At 42.1% G+C, this 22,169-nt stretch overlaps 1 protein-coding gene across 1 annotated transcript in view; it reads left to right on the top strand.

Moving 5' to 3' along the window:
• The window catches only part of PON3 (paraoxonase 3), a 28,670-nt gene continuing 6,501 nt past the window's right edge, over positions 1-22,169 (top strand). The window contains exons 1-5 of the mRNA XM_032874752.1: positions 1-137; positions 1,873-1,943; positions 9,891-9,946; positions 14,917-15,082; positions 20,129-20,249. Of these exons, the coding sequence (XP_032730643.1) occupies positions 64-137; positions 1,873-1,943; positions 9,891-9,946; positions 14,917-15,082; positions 20,129-20,249 (488 nt within the window). The 5' untranslated portion in view covers positions 1-63. The remainder of the gene's footprint in view (positions 138-1,872; positions 1,944-9,890; positions 9,947-14,916; positions 15,083-20,128; positions 20,250-22,169) is intronic.

Genomic DNA, 22,169 nt, shown 5'->3' on the forward strand with positions numbered 1-22,169 from the left:
GCCACGCCCTCGGGAGTGCTAGGCACCCGCACTTCGCCACAGGGCACCCGGGCACCAGAGACCATGGGGAAGCTGCTGGTGCTGACCTTGCTTGGGGCCGGCCTCGCCCTAATCGGGGAGAGGTTAGTGGCGATTAGGTGAGTTGGCATCTTGATGGGGGCGTCCTTAGTTCTTTCTCTCCTCTTCTAAGTTTCAAGGGCTGCCCCTTGCCACCTTCCTGAAGGGTAGGAAAGGGCATTTTTTAGAACCTCACTCCTCAGTTCCACCCAGCAAGCTATCCCTTGAGAAACGCTGATGTGGAAAAGGGAGCTGTTTGCCTTTCTTCAGATGGTAGAGCAGAAATGCCCCCATTTATTTTCTGAAAGTCATGCCTCCCACCCCCATCTCCCTTTTCCAGGTTGCCCTTGGCATTCTGCTCTTGGGGAAAAAAAAAAAAAAAAATGAACTCCATTGGAAGCGCTGGGCCTGGAGGGGACCAGGCTGCCAACTGGATGTTTACAGCCCACTCAGACATTGCCCAAGGCCAGTGAAACACTGATACGTACTGGGAAACAGAGCTCATCCTAGATTAAAAGAGCTAGCCAGACAGACGGGATATGAGCTGAAACTTGCAGGTGGTGACCACCGACGTTATGCAGGTTAAAATTAGGACCTTTTGAAGTGGAAGATCTAGTGGTGATGGGCAGAAGTATCTCAAGAGAAGCTAATATACTGGGCTAGAAAGAAATGTTAGGTATAGCATGCATTTCTGAGTGGATGTAAAGCTTCTGTTTGCCTTCACTTGTCTTTAAGTTGCTTTTATTTATTTCTCCAAGCAAAAGCTGATCTCAGAAGTTCACATTAGAATCTACTGAGAAGCTTGATGGCTTTTGTGAATATTTTCTAATTCAACTTGAGAGTGTTTATTGTTACATTTGTTCCCAGTGCACCCAAGTGAGAGAATCATAAAAAATAATAATTACAAGGTAAATCGAAGGTGTATTGTTACAGAAGTGACAGTAAGATAGGTCTAAATTAGAATCTTCCCGAATACAGTCTAATAAAAATTTAAAATTATCCCTGGTATTTAGAAGAATGGTTCGCTGTGAAAACAGGAACACTATATTGAAAAATAATTTGGCCGGTTGTTTACATTGTGGTCAGTCTGATGACTTTTATGCACTTGCAAAATAAGTCAGTATAAAAACTTTTTTAAATAATGAAGTTAAAGCAAAAGCTACAGGGTTTAGCTATTAGGAGACACTTGAATTTAGGGAAAGCATTTCAGTGGGGAGGGGTCAAAAGACAAGGTTATCAGGAGTAAAAGGGAGCCAAAGTGAAGATTTTTAATAGATAATACTTCACAAATTAAATAATACTACTCTGTACATTTAAAGTAATAATACTGTCCAGTTACTTATATTATTCTAGAGTATCATTTATCAGGCCAAAAAGTGTTGTCCATGTATAATGGCATTTTAGGCTTTCAACTGGGTGAGATCAGCTGCTATAGTCCACATTATGTAAATAGATGTAAATAAAAGGAGGTACCTACTTATGTGCTATAGCATCCATACATGATGAGAAACACAGTTAATGAACACGAAGGTGATTAAAGGGGTGCCTGGGTGGCTCAGTGGGTTAAAGCTTCTGCCATTGGCTCAGGTCATGATCTCAGGGTCTTGGGATCGAGCCCCACATCAGGCTTTCTGCTCAGCAGGGATCCTGCTTCCCTTCCTCTCTCTGCCTGCTTCTCTGCCTACTTGTGATCTCTATCTGTCAAATAAATAAATAAAATCTTTAAAAAAAAAAAAAAGAAGGTGATTAAAGACAATATTTAGACATCGATTTTGGATATCGTGCTCTGACCTCCCGTGTTTTTATCTTCTATAGACAAAGAACTAATGCATCTCGAGAAGTGAGGTCGGTAGAGCCCCGGAGCTGCCACCTTATTGAGGGACTTGGTACGTATGTGACAGTGCCATTTCTTGGTCACTACCCACCCGACTGAGGCTGCCCACTAAAAAAATTGCCTGCTACTCCTTAGAGCCTCCTGCCAGGGGCATCTGCTGCACTTTCTGAAGCTCTCTCATCCTAGGTATCCAGGGGCCCTCCGGAGTGTCAAAATCTGTGGCTTTCTCCCCAGTCTTCTTTTTTTTTACTGATGTCTCTCCATCATTTGAAGGACATCTTGTCCCTTACTGAATGCCCCTTCTGTGCTACTTCACTCCCCTCTGTCTCCTTCTGGGGCCCACCTTATTTCTTTTCTGTCTTCTTCCTTCTCCTTCATGGTATTCCGGGCTTCAAATATCAGTTTCCTTCTAAATTTATCTGCAAGTACCAAAAGAAATATGACCTAGCCTTTACCCTGAGGAGCCTCACAGCCTACTCAGATTTCTTAAAAAAAAAAAAAAAAAAAAATCAAAACTCCATAGGTGCCTCCCTAACCTCTCAAACTGCAGGCCTCCTTTTCCGGTCTAAACTACTTGCCATTTCTGTCCTTTCCTCCCTCATCCCGTCACCCACAACTGGCTCTTCTAGACTTCCCCTATGTATGGTAAGCCCATTCTCAAAGGGCCTCCGTTCCACATGTAGGAGCCGTATGGTTTTCCCCGTCCCTCATTGTCTCTTGAGACTTGTTGGTATCAACATCTTCTGTGGCCCCACACAGGGCTGAGCTCACCCCATTACTGTTACTGCTGCATTTGCTTCTCTGGGTTCCAAGCCCCCTGTCTCCACGGCACTGCTACCAGACAAACAGCTCCAGGCAAATTCTGCTCACTGTCTGGAGAATGTGCTTTTTCACTTTCCTGTGGTTGCTCATGAAATCCCCTGCACTGATTCCTTCCTCTTTGCTTGCTGAGATCAGGCTGCAAAGTTCTCTCCTGCCTCTGAACTCCCCAGTGCTCTGAAACTCTGATTCACTTACGACACCTACCACACACTTTATTTTATGGCTAGCAGTGTTCTCTCTCTCTCTCTCTCACACTACCAGACTGTAAACTCCCTAGGGTCAAGGACTGTGACTTATTTATCATTATGTGACAGGATGACAGTATGGTTTATTGTGATATGAGTTTGTGTTTTCTTTTTCCTGGTACATATATTTCTTTATATATGATATATTTTGACTACATATACATATATGTATACATGGAGAGAAAGGGAGAGAGAGACAGGGATAGAATAAGAGTCTTTTTTATTTTGGTTTTCTATCTTTGTTTTCCTCTCTTGGTGTCTAAAAAAAAAAAGAAGAAGAAGAAGAAGAAAGAAAGAAAGAAAAAGAAAGAAAGAAAGAAAGAAAAAGAAAGAAAGAAAGAAAGAAAGAAAGAAAGAAAGAAAGAAAGAAAGAAAGAAAGAAAGAAGAGAAAAAGTAGCCTTGGCCAATGGCTTCCTAGCACATGGAGGTTTGTGGGGCTGACTAGAAACAGAAGGAACTGAGGACAGGCTGCTTCCTGACTTTTTTGTTCTCAAAAACCTGAACTTTTTCAGAAGGTGCCGATGAATAAAGCATAAGGATATGTAGGTATTTTGAGTAACAGTGATCCTTTCCCCATGCCTGGCAGCATTCTGGGGGTGGACAGGACCCCAGAAAGAATGGCTGCAAGGTGTCTTTGGGGATGCCGGATCCTTTGTTATGTGTGTCCCAGCCCCAGCACAGATTGTGTGTCTATCCAGGGCCTGGAAGTGGCAGAACTGTGTACGTTAAAGGGAACACACTGGCTTGGCAGTGAGTAATTCGGTGGTGACTAGTATAGAATAAAGTCCAGATGGACTTCCCCAAATATTCTGCTTTTTAAAAACTTGCCACCTATGATATTTACACAACCCTGGCAGAAGACCCAGTAGTGACTGAGATTGAATTTCTCTTCAGTTTAGAGGAATATGGGTACAGGGTGAGATTTCATTTGATTAAAAAAAAAAAAAGGACATGTAACATTTGCTCATGTGTTTACTGTTTTGTGGAGTAATATTCATATTTACTACATATCTCTCTCAAAAGCTAGGAGCTTGCCAAATAATGTAGTAGGGAAATTAGACTAGATTATTGCTAAAGCCTCGTCTGACTCGTGGATTGTAAAATTCCAATAGAGTTGAGAAGCTAAAACTGGGGCTAATGTTGTAAGACAGATCAAAGTTTTGATTATCTAAATATTTTGAAAAGAATGGCTAAAATGGTTGGGAACGGGCTGAGAGCAAAAGAAAACAGCATTACCTCTTGTGTCTATCAGCATATCTCCGTCTTATATCTGGAGAACTAAACGTTTGTTAATAGGGAAATATTTTTTTTAAAGATTTTATTTATTCATCAGATAGAAATCACAAGTAGGCAGAGAGAGAGGGAAGCAGGCTCCCTGCTGAGCAGAAAGCCCAATGCAGGGCTCTATCCCAGGACCCTGGGATCATGATTAATAGGGCAAATTGATACATCTCTAAAAGTAATGCCATTGCCTTTGTCTATAAACCTGCTGAGTTCTTTACAAACATTGACATCATCCTGACAATCGATCTGTAAGGTGGGTGCTGCTTGCTGTCCTTGATGATTAGGAAACAGAGACACAGCAGAATGAAGTGACTTGCCTAGTGGCCCAGAACCAGAGGGTGACGGGCCCAGATTATGAGCCTGGATGGTTCTCTCCTATACCTTGGACTCTTTGTCGTGTGACTCTGCCTCTCTTATCTACTGACAACACATTTTGTTATGGAAGCGTCAGGAAAGTACAACAACAGCAGAAAACCGAAAGTCTGAGATGCAAAATGGTGAAATATTAATAAGCAGAGCTGGCCAAAACAAAGCAGGCTGGATATTTAAATAAAAATCACTGCTGAGAACACTTGACGAGACCCAACTATTTGATGAGTGAAAAGCTCTATGAAGCAATGGAAAACCAATAAGGATTTTAGGCAGGGCTTGGTAGGCAGTTAACAGAGCTGAAGAAGAATTCTGATTTGTGTTTTCTTCAATATCTGGGCTTCTGGAGGCACCTGGGTGGCTCAGTGGGTTAAAGCCTCTGCCTTCAGCTCAGGTCATGATCCCAGGGTCCTGGAATCGAGTCCCACATCGGGCTCTCTGCTCAGCAGGGAACCTGCTTCCTCCTCTCTCTCTGCCTGCCTCTGCCTACTTGTGATCTCGGTTTGTCAAATAAATAAATAAAATCTTAAAAAAAAAATCTGGGCTTCTGTGGTTAATTTTATTGATGGAAGAAATTCTTTCCCCTTTTTGTTTTCCTTCCCATTATTCTTTCTGGGAAGAAAATTTGAAAAGCGAAATAATTCTAACCTCCAGAGATGATATCTCATAGATCTTTTTGTATTGAGTTTCTCTTTTTCCAAGGCTTTGCGGGTCAAGGATTGTTTTAACCAGGAAGTTAGTTGGCTGCCCTTGGCATCTATTCAAAGCTGCACATGAAATTCGAATAGTTTGACTGGGGCTCTGCCCTTGGCAGGATTAGGAAGTAAACAGCCATTGTCTTTGGTATCTTCCTATCTTCCCCTCCATCCCTTTTCCTCTCCAGTATCTTCCCCTATCTCCAAGATCTGTTTCTACTCCATTGTAGGTCATGTTTGTTTTCTTAGTTGGCTATCAGTATCTTCTTTCCAAGACGGGAAATCGTGATAATATTAATTGATCCTAATGTTTCAGTGTGACATATTCTCAGGGTGCCTGTAGAAGATGATCAATAGTCAAGGAGACAAAATTATGCTGCATAGACGGTTGACAGTTTAAAAAGTAGTAGACATCTATTCATGAGACTGGTTTTAGACTTATGGGTGGGTTTTCTTTTTAATTATAATTTTTTTATTTTTTAATAAACATATAATGTATTATTAGCCCCAGACGTACTGGTCTGTGAATCGCCAGGTTTACATACTTCACAGCACTCACCATAGCACATACCCTCCCCAATGCCCATAACCCCACCACCCTCCTCCTAGCCCCCTCCCCCCGGGCCACCCTCAGTTTGTTTTGTGACATTAAGAGTCTCTTGTGGTTTGTCTCCCTCCCTATCCCATCTTGTTTCATTTATTCTTTTCCTACCCCCCAAACCACCCATGTTGCATCTCCACTTCCTCATATCAGGGAGATCATATGAGAGTTGTCTTTTTCCGATTGACTTATTTCACTAAGCATAATACCCTCTAGTTCCATCCAAGTCGTTGCAAATGGCAAGATTTCATTTCTTTTGATGGCTGCATGGTATTCCATTGTGCATATATATCTATATATATACACCACATCTTCTTTATCCATTCATCTGTTGATGGACATCTAGGTTCTTTCCATAGTTTGACTATTGTGGACATTGCTCCTATAAACATTCGGGTTGGATGGTTTGGTTTTTTTTTTAAGGATTTTATTTATTTATTTGACAGAGATCACAAGTAGGCAGAGAGAGAGAGAGAGATGGGGGGAAGCAGGCTCCCCGCTGAGCAGAGAGCCTAATGTGGGGCTCGATCCCAGGACCCTGGGATCATGACCTGAGCCGAAGGCAGAGGCTTTAAACCACTGAGCCACCCAGGTGCCCCTTGGGTGGGGTTTTAATGATAGCTGTGCACAGGCTAACAAGTATACGGGGAGCATCCAGGGGAGGGTGTCCTGGAGCTCTTACTCCCGCAGGTGCCACTGTTGCCAAGATGCACTGTGTTATCATGCCAGGTGCAGCGCAGGTGGGGGAGGTGGGGAAAGAGGGGTGGGAATACCGTGCAATCAGCCGGTGACTCTTTTCCACATCTGAATGGAAAGTACTTGCATCTCTGTGCTCTGGATTAAGTCAGTAAACAAAGACAAATCCAACACCCCAAGAACACACCCACTCCTGTTGTAGCTGAATTACTGAGGTGGTTTAATGCTGTCAGAGCATGTGTTAAATGGTGTTTAGAAGATAAAAGGACCAGACTAAAGAGCACACAACTCAGGACACCTTATGCTCAGAAATTAATACCCACTTGTTTAACTCAAAGATAAGACAGAAATCAAGAAACTAACATGGTTTATCTTATTTAGTCAGTCGACCAGCTTTTACCAAGAGTTTTTGTAGTGAAAAGGCAGGAATGACGTTGGGTGCAAAGCTGGAGTGCTGAATGAAAACTGGTCCTTGTTCCCAAGAGGCTGACTGTTTGGTAGGAAATCAACATGTCAGCAGAAGGGTGCCACCCAGGTGTGAATGAAATATCTTGGCGGAGGTGGTCTCAAGTGACCCTATATGTATGTAACATGGCTGTGAGAACTAAAGGGAACTGGGAGAGGCCACAAAGGCTGAGGAGGTGGCCCCCAAGCTCTTCTCTAGAGCCTGTGGTACTCAGGCAAGGGGAGGCAAAAGTGGCGTGGGAGAGGCGTGGGTTGTCAAGAAGAGGGAGCGGCACATGCTCAGGCAGGTGAACGAGGCTGACACATTTCAGCAACTAGAAAGGCAAGAACTGTGGCACAGGTGTCAGAGGGTGGGGTCCAACAGACCAAGACGGGAGCCGGCATGTGGAGAATTGAGAATCCAGACCAAGAAGTTTCAGATTTCCATGGCTAACTCTGGGACACCTCTGCAGGGTTTTAAGCAGGAGAATGACAAGATCAACTCTGCAATTTAGAATGCTGACTCTCAGCAGGTGCAGAAAGTGGTAGCAGGGGAACAGAACTGACCTGTTAGGAAGCTACTGTGCAAATCCAAGGGGCAGTTCTAGAGCTCGAATGACAGTGATCCGTTGGATTCGGGGAGTAAGGAAAAAGCAAGCATTGAAGATCACTTCAGGTACTTCAGGGGTGGGTACTTGGGGGATGGAAGTGCCATCCACTGAAATCAAAATATAAGAAATGGAGCAGATTCAAGGGGGAAACGTCCAGATCAGTTCAGGACATGTTAAATATGAGAAATGAAACAGCTAGGTAGGAATGCCCACTGTACAGGTGAATAAAAAGGTCTGGAAATTGGCAGAACGATTTGGGCTTGATTTGGAGATGAGAGAGTCAACAGCATATGGGTAGAAGTGAAGCCAGGGGACTGGGGTAGATTGCATAGGTAGAAGGGATGCTCTGGTATAAGAAACAGCCAAAGACAGGGCCTCGAGAATAACCATGTCCAGAATAAAATGGGGCAGGAAAATACAGCAAAAAGCAACCGAAAAGCAGTGTTCAAGAGAAAAAAAGTAAGAAGAAGCAAAAAAAGTTGGCTCAAAAATTAACCAACCCATATTCAATGTGATTTTTTAAATTGCTTTATTCAATTTGCTGGGTTCTCCCCATGTCTGTTTTACTCCAGATGGAAAGAGCACTAAGTCTTTCAAGCCCTTAAGACACCATAGATAGATAAATCCTGATTACCTGAAATGTTTAGAAAATGGAACGCTCTGATTAATTTTCAAGTTACTAGTTGGGGATTAGTTTCAGTAAGTGAATATATAATTAAATCTCCCTCTGTTCTCTAACTTTCAGTGCCCATTGCTCATTACTCTGTTGATTCAAATTTGCATTTTATTTGGCTTTTCTTTTCCTCCCTCTCTCTCTTTGCTCAACTGCCTTTTGACACACTAGTCACGCATTACCCCAAGCAACCTTTTCCCCACATGTACCAGTCACCATAGCTGTGTAACAAACCACCTTAAATCTGAGTGACTGACTTAAACGATGTTTATTTTGCTCATGAAGTTGCAATTTTAACATGGCTCAGTGGTTCATTCAGTGGGCTCATTGCTGTTCCCATTTGCATCAGCTAGGGTGACTCAACGATTGAGAAATGAAGTGACCTGTGACACCTCCAGTGTCTTCTCTACCTTCTGTAGTCCCTGTATAGTCACTCCTCTATAGCTTCAAAGTACCCAGGCTTCCTACATTTAAGTGTAGGGTTCCCAAGGCCCAAGCTGACAGAGGCAGAGAGAGAGACAGAGACAGAGAAAAGAAGGGAAGAGAAGGGAAAGGTGGAAGGGAAGGGAGAAGAGAGTGAGAGAGAGAGAAAGAGAAAGAGATTGAGAGTGAGCCAGCAGCAACTGTGGTTATGGCTTTACCTTGTATGTCATATGGCATTACTTGTACCTCATTTAGTTTGTCAAAGCAGTTTCCATTAATCCACCCAGACTCAAGGGGAGAGACCCTGCCTCCTGATGGAAGAACATGACCATCACATTTTAAGAAGGGCATGTGGCTATGATCCATGTTGGTTCTCCCATATTTGTAAAATACAGTTTGCCACACTAGATAACCACTACCTTTACCCTCAGTCCGGCCTGTTTGGGACCCCATCCTCTGTGGGTCTGTCTCTCTATTAGGAGCCTTGTGAGTCCCCTTTGCATCCTGTTTGTGGCCATAACTTACTTCTTATCCATTTCTTTCCAGAGAAAAATGTTTAGGACCATCTCTTAGTGAGAAAGAGAGCTGACTAAATTGTTCAAATTTACCTATATTTGGTAGTCTTTCCTAAGACCTATTGCTTTTATAATGGATAACAATTACCAGAATTTCCCAATATGATCGAATAATGGTATATTTTTAGACCTCAACAAGTTGGAAGAGAGAAATGTTTGGCTGAGAGGACTTTAAGACACCCTCACAAAGATGACTTTCCAAATGTTATAAACCCATCTGCATGGCAGTCTTCTATGGGGAATAAAGTTGAATCTCCCAGGGTGTACCCTAGAAGTTGTTATTTGAAGAATAAATCTAGGCTATGACTTTATTTTATCGTTATTTGCTTTTTTCTCCTGAAAATTGAATTCTAAAGAAAGAATTTAATATTTAGGGAATCTGACCCCGGTTTTACAGTAGAGTAGCATGCCTATGGGATTCCTGGAAGTTAATGTAGTTTCCCAAGTAAGTAGTTGAAAAAATTAATGTATTTTCCAAAAGAAGTCTAAAGTTTCGTCTGGGAGGTTTACTTTTTAAGCCTTCGTTCATGCATCTTCCTGATCCTCCACTTCTTTTGCAGAAAATGGCTCTGAAGACATTGATATGCTTCCTAGTGGGCTGGCTTTTATCTCCAGTGTGAGTATTTTCCACGCCCCTCAGACACTCAGCTCAACAGCCAAATAGATACATTAACGTTGCAGACTAGGGCTGCCTGATGGACTCCTCCACGGTCATCCCAACTGTGGTTAAAGCAGTCAACTAAAAAAGCCAAAACAGGATTCCAGAGGGCTAATCGGATTACCACAGGAATGCCAGGTTTGCTTGCCCCCCATGTGGGTAGCTCCCTATGGGGTTACAAATTCAGTAGGGTCTCAGTAAATGTCGATTCCTTTCCATTTGATTCCTAGATGAGTCTTCAGGTTTGTCCTGTTGGTGTCCGTCCCCATCATTGCCCTATTTTGCTGGACCTGAGTTTCCGGTTGTCATGTCCTCACTAACTGCTATTATCTCAATGCCTGACTGTGTTTGGGATTCGGGCAATATTTGTGAATCATATGTTGACCCTGTTACTCAGTTCGAAAGCCTGCTCATTTGCCATCTTGGGTTCCCTGCCATTCCTTCCAACTTTCAAAGACTAGTAGAGAAGGGTCTGCATTTTACTTCCAATACCACCTTCACGGGTTTGGGATGGTCAGGAAGCTATATGAAGGACTGACAAATAAATATAAATAAATTAAATACAATAAGTTGAAACATATACGGTGTGAAGATAATGGAAATTGCCATGTACTTATTGAACAGTTGAAGGTTGGAATGCGGCCAAGATTCTGAACAAGCAAAATGACTCCATTTTCAGTGTGAACTCAGATTCCTGGGATTGCGTGTCCTAAATATTCCATTTTAACAAATAGAACACTACCAAATAACATGAATTTGAAAATCTATATCTTTTTGGCTAAAAGGGGACGCATATAATAACACTTAAAGGCCTGAGTGTCTATAAATTCTCAAGTACGCACAGTATAGTAAGGTTTCCTTTGGATTTTAAATTGCTGTTGGTGCTGAGATGTGTTGGGGTGGGGTGAGGGGAGGTGGGAGGGATTTTATTTCCTTAGTTTTCCTGCAAAACCAAAACTAAAGCAAAAGCTGTCTAGAAAAGCTTTTCCTTTGTAGTCTTAAATTTTCTATTGTCAATTTAGATGTTCAGTGTTATGCCACATAGACTTTTAAAAATGACTATTCTGTAGCTGGGAGATTTTTCTGCTTTTAGGAGGAAATATTTGTAGGTTCAGCTGTGTGCTTCTTTTCTATTTTCACCGTATCTAGAAGTATGAACGGTTGCCGCGCAGAAACTAGAGATTTTAACGGAGAAACATTAACAGGGGGCTTTCAATCATAGAGCCCCTCTTTGCAAACTAACAAAAGACTCCTAGGCTAAGGAAGACGTTTTTTGCTTATTTTCAATCTCTTTGCACTGCAGTGGATTCAAGTCCTTGTTCTTGGTTTTTCCTCTCTCCCTTCCTTGCCTCACAGAACATGTTTGCAAGCTGCTGCTTTCGTGAGAAAGTCAGTCTATAGAGAGGTACCTAGCGGGCTATTTGCTTCCTCACTGTGGGACTTGGCACGCTTCTCTTTGCTTCTCTTTGCTTGCCTTCTTCACACATGAGCCAGTCCCTCATTCTCTGTCAGGCTTTCTGTGGCCACACTTGAGTTCCACAGGCAAGTCTTCCCCCAGCGCTCCTTCTGGGCGATATGCTTCTGCTGTGGTCCCTCATGTTCTCTGGGCCTAGGCTCTTCCCTACCACATCATATCAGACATGCTCGCTTAGCGCTGCCTCCCCAGGTTTCAAGCTCCTTGTGGCCAGAGCTTTGTGGAGCGTCCGTGGCCATGCTCAGCACCGGACGTGCTATCTGACAGGCGCAGGGTGCTTGACTCTTTACTACTGAATGTGTGCGCTGGTGAATGAGGGCAGTAGAGAAGTTCAGCACCGACTCACACACACAAGTCACCTATGGGGGAAAATGAGATGCTGCCCTTCTAGGGGATTTTCACCTTTTTCAGTGGCAAATGATATCCAAAGAATTGCTTGCACTCACTTGCTACAAATTCCTACCCAACTGCCTTACACAGAAAACCGGGTGCCTGTGAAGCCATTACTTGGAACTGTTTCATTCATTATGACACTTAAAGTAGGTCAAGTCTGTTTGCAATGTCTTACCCTTATTTACCTAATAAATCATTTCTGTTTTGAGAACACGCAGTCTTTGAACTAGCTGGGTGTGCCTTTGTTCGCACCCAGACTACCAAAATACTTGCTAAGGTGGTCTTCCTTGAGCTGTCTTCCTGAGTAGCGTTTTCCACTGTCAAACCTTTCTTTATGATGTGGCAGAGTGTTCAATTAACGATGTGAGTGACTTGGGCAATTCACTTCTCTGGGCTTAATTTTCCTTGGTTGAAAGAGAAGAGTTGGATGTCTCTGATATTTTTTGTCCATTATCACCATGACCTAAGTTGCTGGGCTTGGTGACAGCCTGACTCTGAGGAAAGGGTAGACTCAAAGACTGAATTTCATGGCCTGAGAGCGCTGGGGAGAACAGTGATGCCTTTAACTGAGAATAATAGACACAAATGAGAGGCAGGATTCAGGGAGAGAATGCTGATTTTGGTTCTGTCAATTTGATTTGGAACTGCTGTGAGGAGGAAGTTGGAAATGCAGGCTAGAGCTCCAGAGATAGGTTCCAGGTAAATGGGCAGACCTGAAGATAATTGGTATAGAAGAAATATCTGAAGCCTTATGAATAAGATCTGCAAGGGAAGAGTACAGAGCAAGAAGAAAAGAGGGATTGATGAGGATAGAAGGAGGAAGGGGCAGAAAGAAAAGAAGGACTTCTATCTGGAAAGTCTGCTTTTGACTTCTTGACAAGGAATAAAGGGGTACATCAGAGTGTCAGATTCCATGGAGACACAGATAAGGAAAGGGGGAGGGTTTATCAAATGAGATATTCTGGAGAGCACTGATATGACCTTGATAGAGGTGCTTCTACAAATTGGTGAGATTTGGAGCCGTTCAAGGCAGGCGACAAGACCAGGTGATGTTTCTAAGAAAGCAGACAGTGAGAGCTGAAGGCAAGTAAATGTGCGTTTGAAGGAGTAGTAAAATTAGAAGATTTGTCTCAAGGAAGGAGAAATGAGCAATTCTTCAGGCAAAAGAAGGGGGCACTGGTGAGAAATGGGGGATAAAGCAGGAGAGAGACTTTAAGTTCTAAAGACAGGTCCCCGAGAACAGGCAACCACGTAAACAGGTGGGGAAAGTAATTAACTTAAGAACAGAAGAGGGAAACTCTATCCTTAAGAGAAGAGGAAGAAAGGAAGAAAATTGATGAAATTGAAGAATTACCAAGATAGAAAGGAGGGAATCAGAGGAAATTCGTGTTGAGTGGCATGGTTTTATCTTTGGAGAAATAGGAGATAAGGTCATCCATTGAGAATAAAGAGGAAGAAGGTGGGTGCTCTGGAAGATAATAAAATAAATCAAGGTGGATACCTGGGGAAGTGCAATAGATTACTATTGGAATGAACAAAAAGATTGACAAATGGTATTGAAGGTCTGATTGAAGTTGGGATGATAACTTTGCAGAGGAAGTTTTCTACCTGATTTCAGACTGGCCCTATCTACGAGCTAGACCAGGGAAAGGGGAGTTGGTAGGAATCTCTCCTCCAGGTGAGGCTGACCTAAGAAAAAAATGAAGCCAAAATAGTGTGTCCTTGGATGGGTTTCTGCAATGTCATTGTTGTCTGGGGGAAAGCCAGGTTTCTGGTAATATTTAGGGAAAGAAGAACTGTTCTTTAAAAAAAAAAAAAATCCTCAAAGATGTGTGTGAGGTTGTTTGCAACTGAAGATTGACTCCCCCAGGGGTGGGGTGAAGGGCAATGGAAGGGCTATTATTGTAAGTAAGTGTGCGGAGATGTGTATGAGTGTTTATAAAAAAGGGAGGGGAAAGGAAGACAGACGATAGAGTAAGAAGGACATCATTTAAATTGACTATAAATGGAAATGAGGGTACAAGAAAAGATATAACATTGTTGATGTTAATATATATCAGAGTGATGGGGGAGGGTGTCAGGGAGGAAGAGGTTTTGTCATTGGTGTAGCACAAACCAACTCCCAGTTTCCACACAATGACCTGGGATGCAGCAAAGGCCCATTGCCTATTATTGGTTAAAAGACCACATAATTGGTCCTTCCAGGAGAAAGAGCTACTGTCCAAGTTACTGACATAACCTTTTTGCAATATTTGAAGAAAAGGATTCATGTCCAAATTTTCAGACATAACTATAGGGACAACATAGGTCAGAAATAGTCAACCTTAGGGGCGCCTGGGTGGCTCAGTCGTTAAGTGTCTGCCTTCGGCTCAGGTCATGATCCCAGGGTCCTGGAATTGAGCCCCGCACCGGGCTCTCTGCTCGGCAGGGAGCCCCCCACACTGCCTGCCTCTCTGCCTACTTGTGATCTCTCTCTCTCCATCAAATAAATAAATAAAATCTTAAAAAATAAAAGAAAGAAATAGCTTTATGTTACTCGTTTCCTTATGTGAATTCTTGGCTGCTTCCACTCTTTGTGACTATCTAATCCAATGGATACAAGGGTGGGAGCAATACAATGAAAGCATGTACCCCTTCTCTCTGCTTTAAGGAGGGTTAGTTGCTGACTATCAGGACTATAAAGAACAGACTCTCGGGGCTTGGCAATCCTACACTTTTTCTCATTTTATAAATGAGGAACCAGAGGCATAGGCAGGCCGAGGGACTCACACAAAGTAACCCAGCCTAGTGTCTTGCATTACACTTTTTGGCTTCATCCCTTCTCTCTATATGAGTAATTGAATATGGGTTCTTCCCACATTCCCATTCCCATTCCCAATGGCCCAAGTGTCATTGGTAATCCCTCAGATCAGATAATGGCATCAGCTGACAGCGTGAAAAATCCCAGAAATCTAAAAGAAATGCAGAGTTTTGAATATTTTTGTTAGGCTTTGAGATTTGAGCTCCCATATGAAATATTGTGAAGCAGATATATGCGCTACTTATTTTATATTTTTTACAGGGATTAAAATATCCAGGCATGCCAAGCTTTGCACCTGATGAGCCAGGACAAATTTTCTTGATGGATCTGAATGAGCAAAACCCAAGAGTCCAGGCACTAAACATCAGTGGTGATTTTGACAAAGCATCATTTAACCCACATGGAATCAGTACTTTCATCGACGAAGGTAAAGCCTGAATGTTTAAAAATAAGGGGTAAATGAGGGAAATAAAAGACACTCAACCTCCGTGACTCAATGTGTATGTGAAAGGAAGGAAAATTCTACTTTACCAGAAGAAGGTATATTTGTAAGATAATAAAATGTGTACCAAACATTTGTAAACCCCACATTAAAGAAGGGAAAGTAGAAGGTAGTCATTCCTTCTTCCTCTTATCTCCTCTTTCCATTTGGCCTTCAAAACCAGTTTGGAGATGGTTCTCAGAAATCTAACATATAAACTCAAAGTCCTTTGAAAATAATTATGTGTGACATTAGAAAACATTACATGAAAGAAAACGAGATAAACTAGACTTCATCGAAATTAAAAACTTTCTGCTTCAAAAGACACCATGAAGAAAGTGAAGAAATAACCCAAAGAATGGAAGAAAATATTTGCAAATCATATATCTGATAAGAGGCTTGTATCCAGGATATATAAATCATTCTTACAACTCAACAACAAAAAGACAGCCTAATTAAAAAATGGACAAAGGATGTTAGTAGACATCTCCAAACAGATATGCAAATGGTCAATAAACACATGAAAAGATATTTAATATCCTTGGTCATTAGGGAAATGCAAATCAAAACCATAATGAGATGGCACTCCATTCCCACTAGGATGGTTATAATAATAATAATAAAAAAAAGCAGACAATGACAAATGTTGGCAAGAATATGGGGAAATTGGAACGCTCACACTTTGTTGGTGTGGCCAATTTTGAAAGCATTTTGGCCATTCTTCAAAATGAACACAGAGTTACCATACGATCCCAGAACTCCACCCCTTGGTATGTCCCCAAGAGAACTGAAAACATAGGTCCACACAAAAACTTATACACAAACGTTCATGGCAGCATTATTCCTAATACCCCGAAGGCGAAAATAACCCAAATTCTCACCAAGTGATGAATGTATATACAATGGGACATTATTTGGCAATAAAAAGTAATAATGTTCTGACATATACTACAACATGGATTAACTCTGTAAACATTATCCTAAGTGAAAGAATTCAATCACTAAAGGCCACATAGTGTATGATTACATTTATATCAAGTGTGCAGAATTGGCAAATTCATAGAAACAGGAAGTAGCTTAGCTGTTTGCAGGGGCTGGGGGAGATGGGGAATGATATCTAATGGGTTTGGGCTTTCTTTTTTGGGTGATAAAAATGGTCTGGAGCTAGAGAGTGGCTATGGTTGTATAACTCTGTGAATATACCAAAAGCCACTAAATTGTACATTTTAAAAGCTTGAGCTTAACAACAATGGATTATATCACACAAAAACTATTGCAAAAAATCTAGGTTATTAATACATTGTACTTACTTTAACACAACAGTTTCTGGTGTGATTTGTTACTTGTTCACAGTTCATCATTCCTGACTAATTTAATTTTTAGATATTTGTGAGTCTATAGGGCACATGGAAAATAAAAACAGTGAGACCTTACTCATGGTAGCTATGTGAAGGGAAGGCCAAATGGAAGTGTGGCAGTTTGGAATTTTTAAAGAAATTGTGTGTTAATTCTTTCAAATACATACGAGAGTTACAATGTATTGTTAAGAATACATTTGTTGAAGTGATTTTATTGAATAAAAAAAATGAATGATTAATAATTATTAATCTACTCATCCAACAGATCTTTGTTTAATTCCTTTGGTCTGCACCAATAGACTTGTTGTTTTTGTTTTTGTTTTTTTAGATTTTATTTATTTATTTGACAGACAGAGATCACAAGTAGGCAGAGAGACAGGAAGAGAGAGAGGGAAGCAGGCTCCCTGCCGAGCAGAGAGCCCGATACGGGGCTCCATCCCAGGATCCTGAGATCATGACCTACGCCGAAGGCAGAGGCTTTAACCCACTGAGCCACCCAGGTGCCCCGGCTTGTTGATTTTTAATAAGTGGGTTCCTTTTAAAATTTTCATATATAATTTACTTATTCCTCAAAATAAAACACTGGGCCCAACCTTGATACTTCTCCTCTTCCTGCCCCATTCAATCACCTAGTTCCAAAGTTCTGTCCAATTTACCCTTCAAATATGTCTCCAAGCTGTCCACCTCTCTCTGTCCTCGATGCCTCCATCCCATCCCAAGCCCCCAGCATGTCTTCCCTGGATTCTATAATGGTGCCCTGACTAGAACTTCCCTTGTATATACCACCTCCATCCATTTTCATAAGCAAGAGTTATTTTTTATGCAAATCTCATCATGTCCCTCCCTTCTTAAAATTCGCCATATTGTTTCCATTACTCCAGAGAAAAATCTCAGTTCTCCAGAGTGGGTAGGAACTACCTGTGTGTATTCTGGCATGTGGGTGTTTTCTCCAACCTCACCAGATACCACCTTCCCCTGAATTCCCTGGACCAGCCACACTAGATTTCCTTTAGACCTATACAATGCTCTATGCCGGGGCGCCTAGGTGGCTCAGTGGGTTAAAGCCTCTGCCTTCAGCTCAGATCATGATCCCAGGGTCCTGGATCGAACCCCGCATCCGGCTCTCTGCTCGGCAGGGAGCCTGCTTCCCTTCCTCCCTCTCTGTCTGCCTCTCTGCCTACTTGTGATCTCTGTCTGTCAAATAAATAAATAAAATCTAAAAAAAAAAAAATGCTCCATGCCTCAGGCCCTTTGCATTTGCAGTTCCCGCTGAATGGAATGTCTTTCCACCACTTCTGACTTATTCTTCCTCATCATTCAGGCTTCAGCTTAAATGTCACCTTCTCTGGGAGCCTTTCCACTATCTTGTTTCCAGGTGTGAACCTTATTTTATTTCTTCTCAGTATAGTCCTTCTTTAAGCACTCATCAAAATGACAATTAAAGTTTTTTATTAATATTAAATGATACCAACCTTCTTTCCTTCTCCTACTGTTGCCCTGTAGTGAGCTCCTTCACATCTTTAGATCCAAGCTTGTCACTCTTTAAGTGGGTGCCACTCTATGAAGAAGACATCTCCTCTCTCCAGTATTCTTGTATTTACTATTTCCTCTGTGTTCTCTTCTCTGGAATATTATCACCATAAAATCATGTGTGGCTTGTTTATTGCTGGATTCCCATAGTCTAGAACGGTGTCTGTTGCATAGTAGGTGCTCTATAAACGTGTGTTGAATGAATAAATTAGTGAGCCCCATGAGACAGGGCAGATATTAACACTCAGTTTTATAGATGGAGAAATGGAGTTTGAAGAAATGCAGCGACATGTGACTTCACATCTGTCATTAATAAAAGGCAATTCCAGAAGTAGAACCCAGTGGTCTTCTTTCTAATCCTATACCCCTTACTTGGGTGCAATTAGGGCTCCAAGCTCTGTTTAAATTATTTGAGTCACCATTTTTTTGTCTGACCACCCCCCCAACACCTTCATTGGAGAAAGTATAATGAGTGACCAGATTAACCTGGAGCTATTTTACTGCATGGGATAATGTTAGGGTGAATTATTATTATTATTATTATTATTGAGGCATGGGGAGTAGGTGCTTGTTTTTTTCTTTCATTTTGTTTTTGTTTTTTGAGATGGAGCCAGTTTACAGATTAACCCTCAAGCATTTAATCAGACTTTCAGACGCTGAATATATTATGGTTGCAATTTTATTTTAGTTACGAGTCACTTCCCTTAATTATGCATTTAATAAGGGCAAAACATTACCCATAAATTGAAATGGAATGAGAAGACAAAAAACAAAAATTTTCTTACTGAGCATCTGTTATATGGAAGGAAGGGTCTGGTAGAAGCCTAAAGAAGGGGTAAAACCGGCGCCGCACTTATAATGCTGTGTATAATAATGCCAGACACTGTGTCTGGCAACAGTGTCTGGCTGAAGGGCCACATGGGGGCTGAAATCCAACTCAGGCTTTGCTTGCCAAGCCTCAGGCCCTGGAACTGAGCTGGGTCAGACTAAAAGAGTCACCTGTGAGGGAGTGCCTTTCTGCAAGTAGGGTTAAGGTACCTGTGTGTTTCAGGGGCTCTGAGTATAACCCCTGCATCTCAGGGCTGGTGCTTGGTCTACGTGATCGGGAACTCATCAAGAATGGAATAGGGAACATGAATACCGACAGACCAGGCCCTGCAGTGGGAGGATGGGGCCAGGCTCTTTCAAACTCCAGAGCTCTTCTGAGCTAGAGCTTCTATCAAGTCAGAAAACAGTATTTTGAGAAAATGTATTACTACTCTCCATGCTGTCCCCAGCAGTTCACATTTTAATATGAACAGAGGGGAACATTCTCGAGGTTGGCAGTACCCAGAATTGACTAGTCTTCTTTCTCTTGGCTTCATACTTACTTCTGTGTCCATTGGGATCATTAAATATTGTTGTTGCAGCCTTAGATGGTGGACTTGTGTCAGAACTTTCTTCTCTAGCTGGGACATGTTCCTTCTTTTAAGATATTTACATAGCCCTGACCTTTCTTGAATGTGTGTTGTAATGTTGGCATTTCTCAAAGAAAGGAATTCTCAGCACCCGCTTGCTTGCATGCACCCACTTTTTTTGTTGAAGGGCCACCTTGGGAAACCACATGTGTCCATGTACCATTGTAGTTCTGTACCTTCCTGTTGGAGAGGGTATGTAGGTGAGGATCAGGAGACCACTGAGAAACATCTGGGCTTGGTTCTGCCACTTGGTGGTGGTGAAATTGCCGAGGAGTGACTCACCTTCTGAGCCTCAATTGTCTCAATAAGATGGGGATCCTAGGGTGCCTGCGTGGCTCAGTTGGTTAAGCAACTGCCTTCGGCTCAGGTCATGATGCTGGAGTCCTGGGATCGAGTCCCACATCAGGATCCCAGCTCCATGGGGGGTCTGTTTCTCCCTCTGACCCTCTCATGCTCTCTCACTCTGTCTCTGTCTCTCTCTCTCTCAAATAAATAAATAAAATCTTTTTTAAAAAACGGGGATCCTAGCAGGTGTATTGGGGGATCAAATGCAAGATATATAAGAAAAGTGCTTGAACATGACCAAGTTGTACACCAAGTCTAGGAATATAATAATACTTGTAAATTATGCCTTTTTTCCACCTTAGACCAAACTGTGTATCTTTATGTTGTGAATCATCCCCACATGAAGTCCACAGTGGAGAAATTTAAATTTGAGGAACATTCTCTTGTACACTTGAAAACTATAAAACATGAACTTCTCAAGAGGTATGGAATTAAAGTATTTTGCACTTCTATTTATTTTGCATCTCTGCTGTGTGCTTTGTTTTCTTTGGTTCAGCAGGCTTAAACTTTTGTTTTGCAGCATTTTTTTTCCTAAAGCTTTCAAGAGGTTCCCATGGTGACACTGCCCAGCACCTCACTAGAAATTGCTGTATTCTGTATTGAATATCTTTATATTCTCCAACTCTCTGAAAGCATTTTAATCCTATAAAGGTGCTCAATTAGATTCCCAGTTCTAATTCCATCCTTTGTACCACAACAATGCAATACTCACTATTGGGCTCTCTTCAAACACCTACACCTTTTTCTAGTTGTCCCAGTAGGTTGTGTTCTGAGAGCCTTACCGGCTGGGTGTTACAACCAGCCTCCAGATGGGCCATTCCTTTGTTTGATAAAAGCTTTAGGACAGGATTTGAAAAAAGGCTATCGGCTCATATAAAAATTCACATTTACTAAACATTGACTGTGTGCCAGGCCCTGTGTCAAAATAGTTCATTTAATTCTCCCAACAGCTTTTAGTAATAGGCATGAGTAAATTGGGACCTAAGAAATTCTGGGTTAAGTTACCCAAATTACATAATTTGTAAGTGGCAGAACCAGGGTGTAAGCCTCAGTTGGTCTGAATCAAAAGCTGAGCTCTCGATCATAGTGATCAACATCCTTTTTACTGTGTTGAGAAAAATAGTTTAGTCTTTTAGTGTGTAGTTTGCTTGTTCTAAGGCTTAACAAACAAGGAGGAACTTGTCTTTTATAAAATGGACTCAATGCTGAAAGACAGTAGAGGTTAATCTTTGCAGCGATACAGGATCAGGAAAAGAAAAGGAAGGAAGTTCACTGTCTTTCCTTCACTGTCTTTCTCAAAATCATGTATGAATTTCTCCCTGTAGAACTAGGGATGACAAAAGCAGAGGGCAGAAGAAAAGAAGTGGGGGTCACTGAACTCTTCCCATGATGGGTTGCACTGGGTTCTGAGGCACAGCAGGGACCAGGACCGCCACGGGGTGACTGAGAAACTGTGGGCAAATCTCTCAACCTATGCTTCAGTATCCTTAGCGAAATGGGGGTTCTGTCACTGGCTTGATTTACCCAACTGGTGATGGTGACCTATGACCTCACTGAACGAATTCCTTTCAGTGAAAACATAGCATAAGGGAAAACTTAATAGGCAACTACTTTATTATTTTTTTAAATTTTTCTTTATTTATTTGACAGACAGAGATCACAAGTAGGCAGAGAGCCAGGCAGAGAGAGAGGAGGAAGCAGGCTCCCTGCGGAGCAGAGAGCCTGATGCGGGGCTCGATCCCAGGACCGATCCCAGGACTGATCCCAGGACTCTGGGATCATGACCTGAGCTGAAGGCAGAGGCTTTAACCCACTGAGCCACCACCCAGGCGCCCAATAGGCAACTACTTTATTGGAGAGTTACCATCCCAGGACCCAGAAGCGAGGGATCAGCCTGAGGCAGGGAGAGGCGGGTGTGATGGATTGAACTATGTCCTCTCAAAAAGATACGCTGAAATTCTAACCAGCCATCCCTCCACTGCAACATCTCAGAATATAACCTTGTTTAGAAATCGGATTACTGCAGATATACTTAGTTAAATGAAGTTATATTAAAAGTGGGGGTGGATCCTTAATCCAATATGACTTATGTCCTAATAAGAAGAAAGACAGACAGGGAGAATGCCTGTGGAGATGGAGAGTGAGACTGGAGTGAAGCATCTACAAGGTAAAGAATGTCCAGAGTGACTAGCAGCTAGAGGAGGCAAGGACGGATTCTCCCATGGAACCCTCAGAAGGAGCATGGCTCTGTAGGCACCTTCACTTCAGAGGTCTCACCTCCTGCGAGACAGCAAATGTCTATCGTCTGCCACTCCCCAGTTTGTGGCACTCTGTCATGGCAGC

Source organism: Lontra canadensis, unplaced genomic scaffold (genome assembly GCF_010015895.1).
Source record: "Lontra canadensis isolate GAN:19392208 unplaced genomic scaffold, GSC_riverotter_1.0 scaffold2, whole genome shotgun sequence".
Classification (NCBI taxonomy): Eukaryota; Metazoa; Chordata; class Mammalia; order Carnivora; family Mustelidae; genus Lontra; species Lontra canadensis.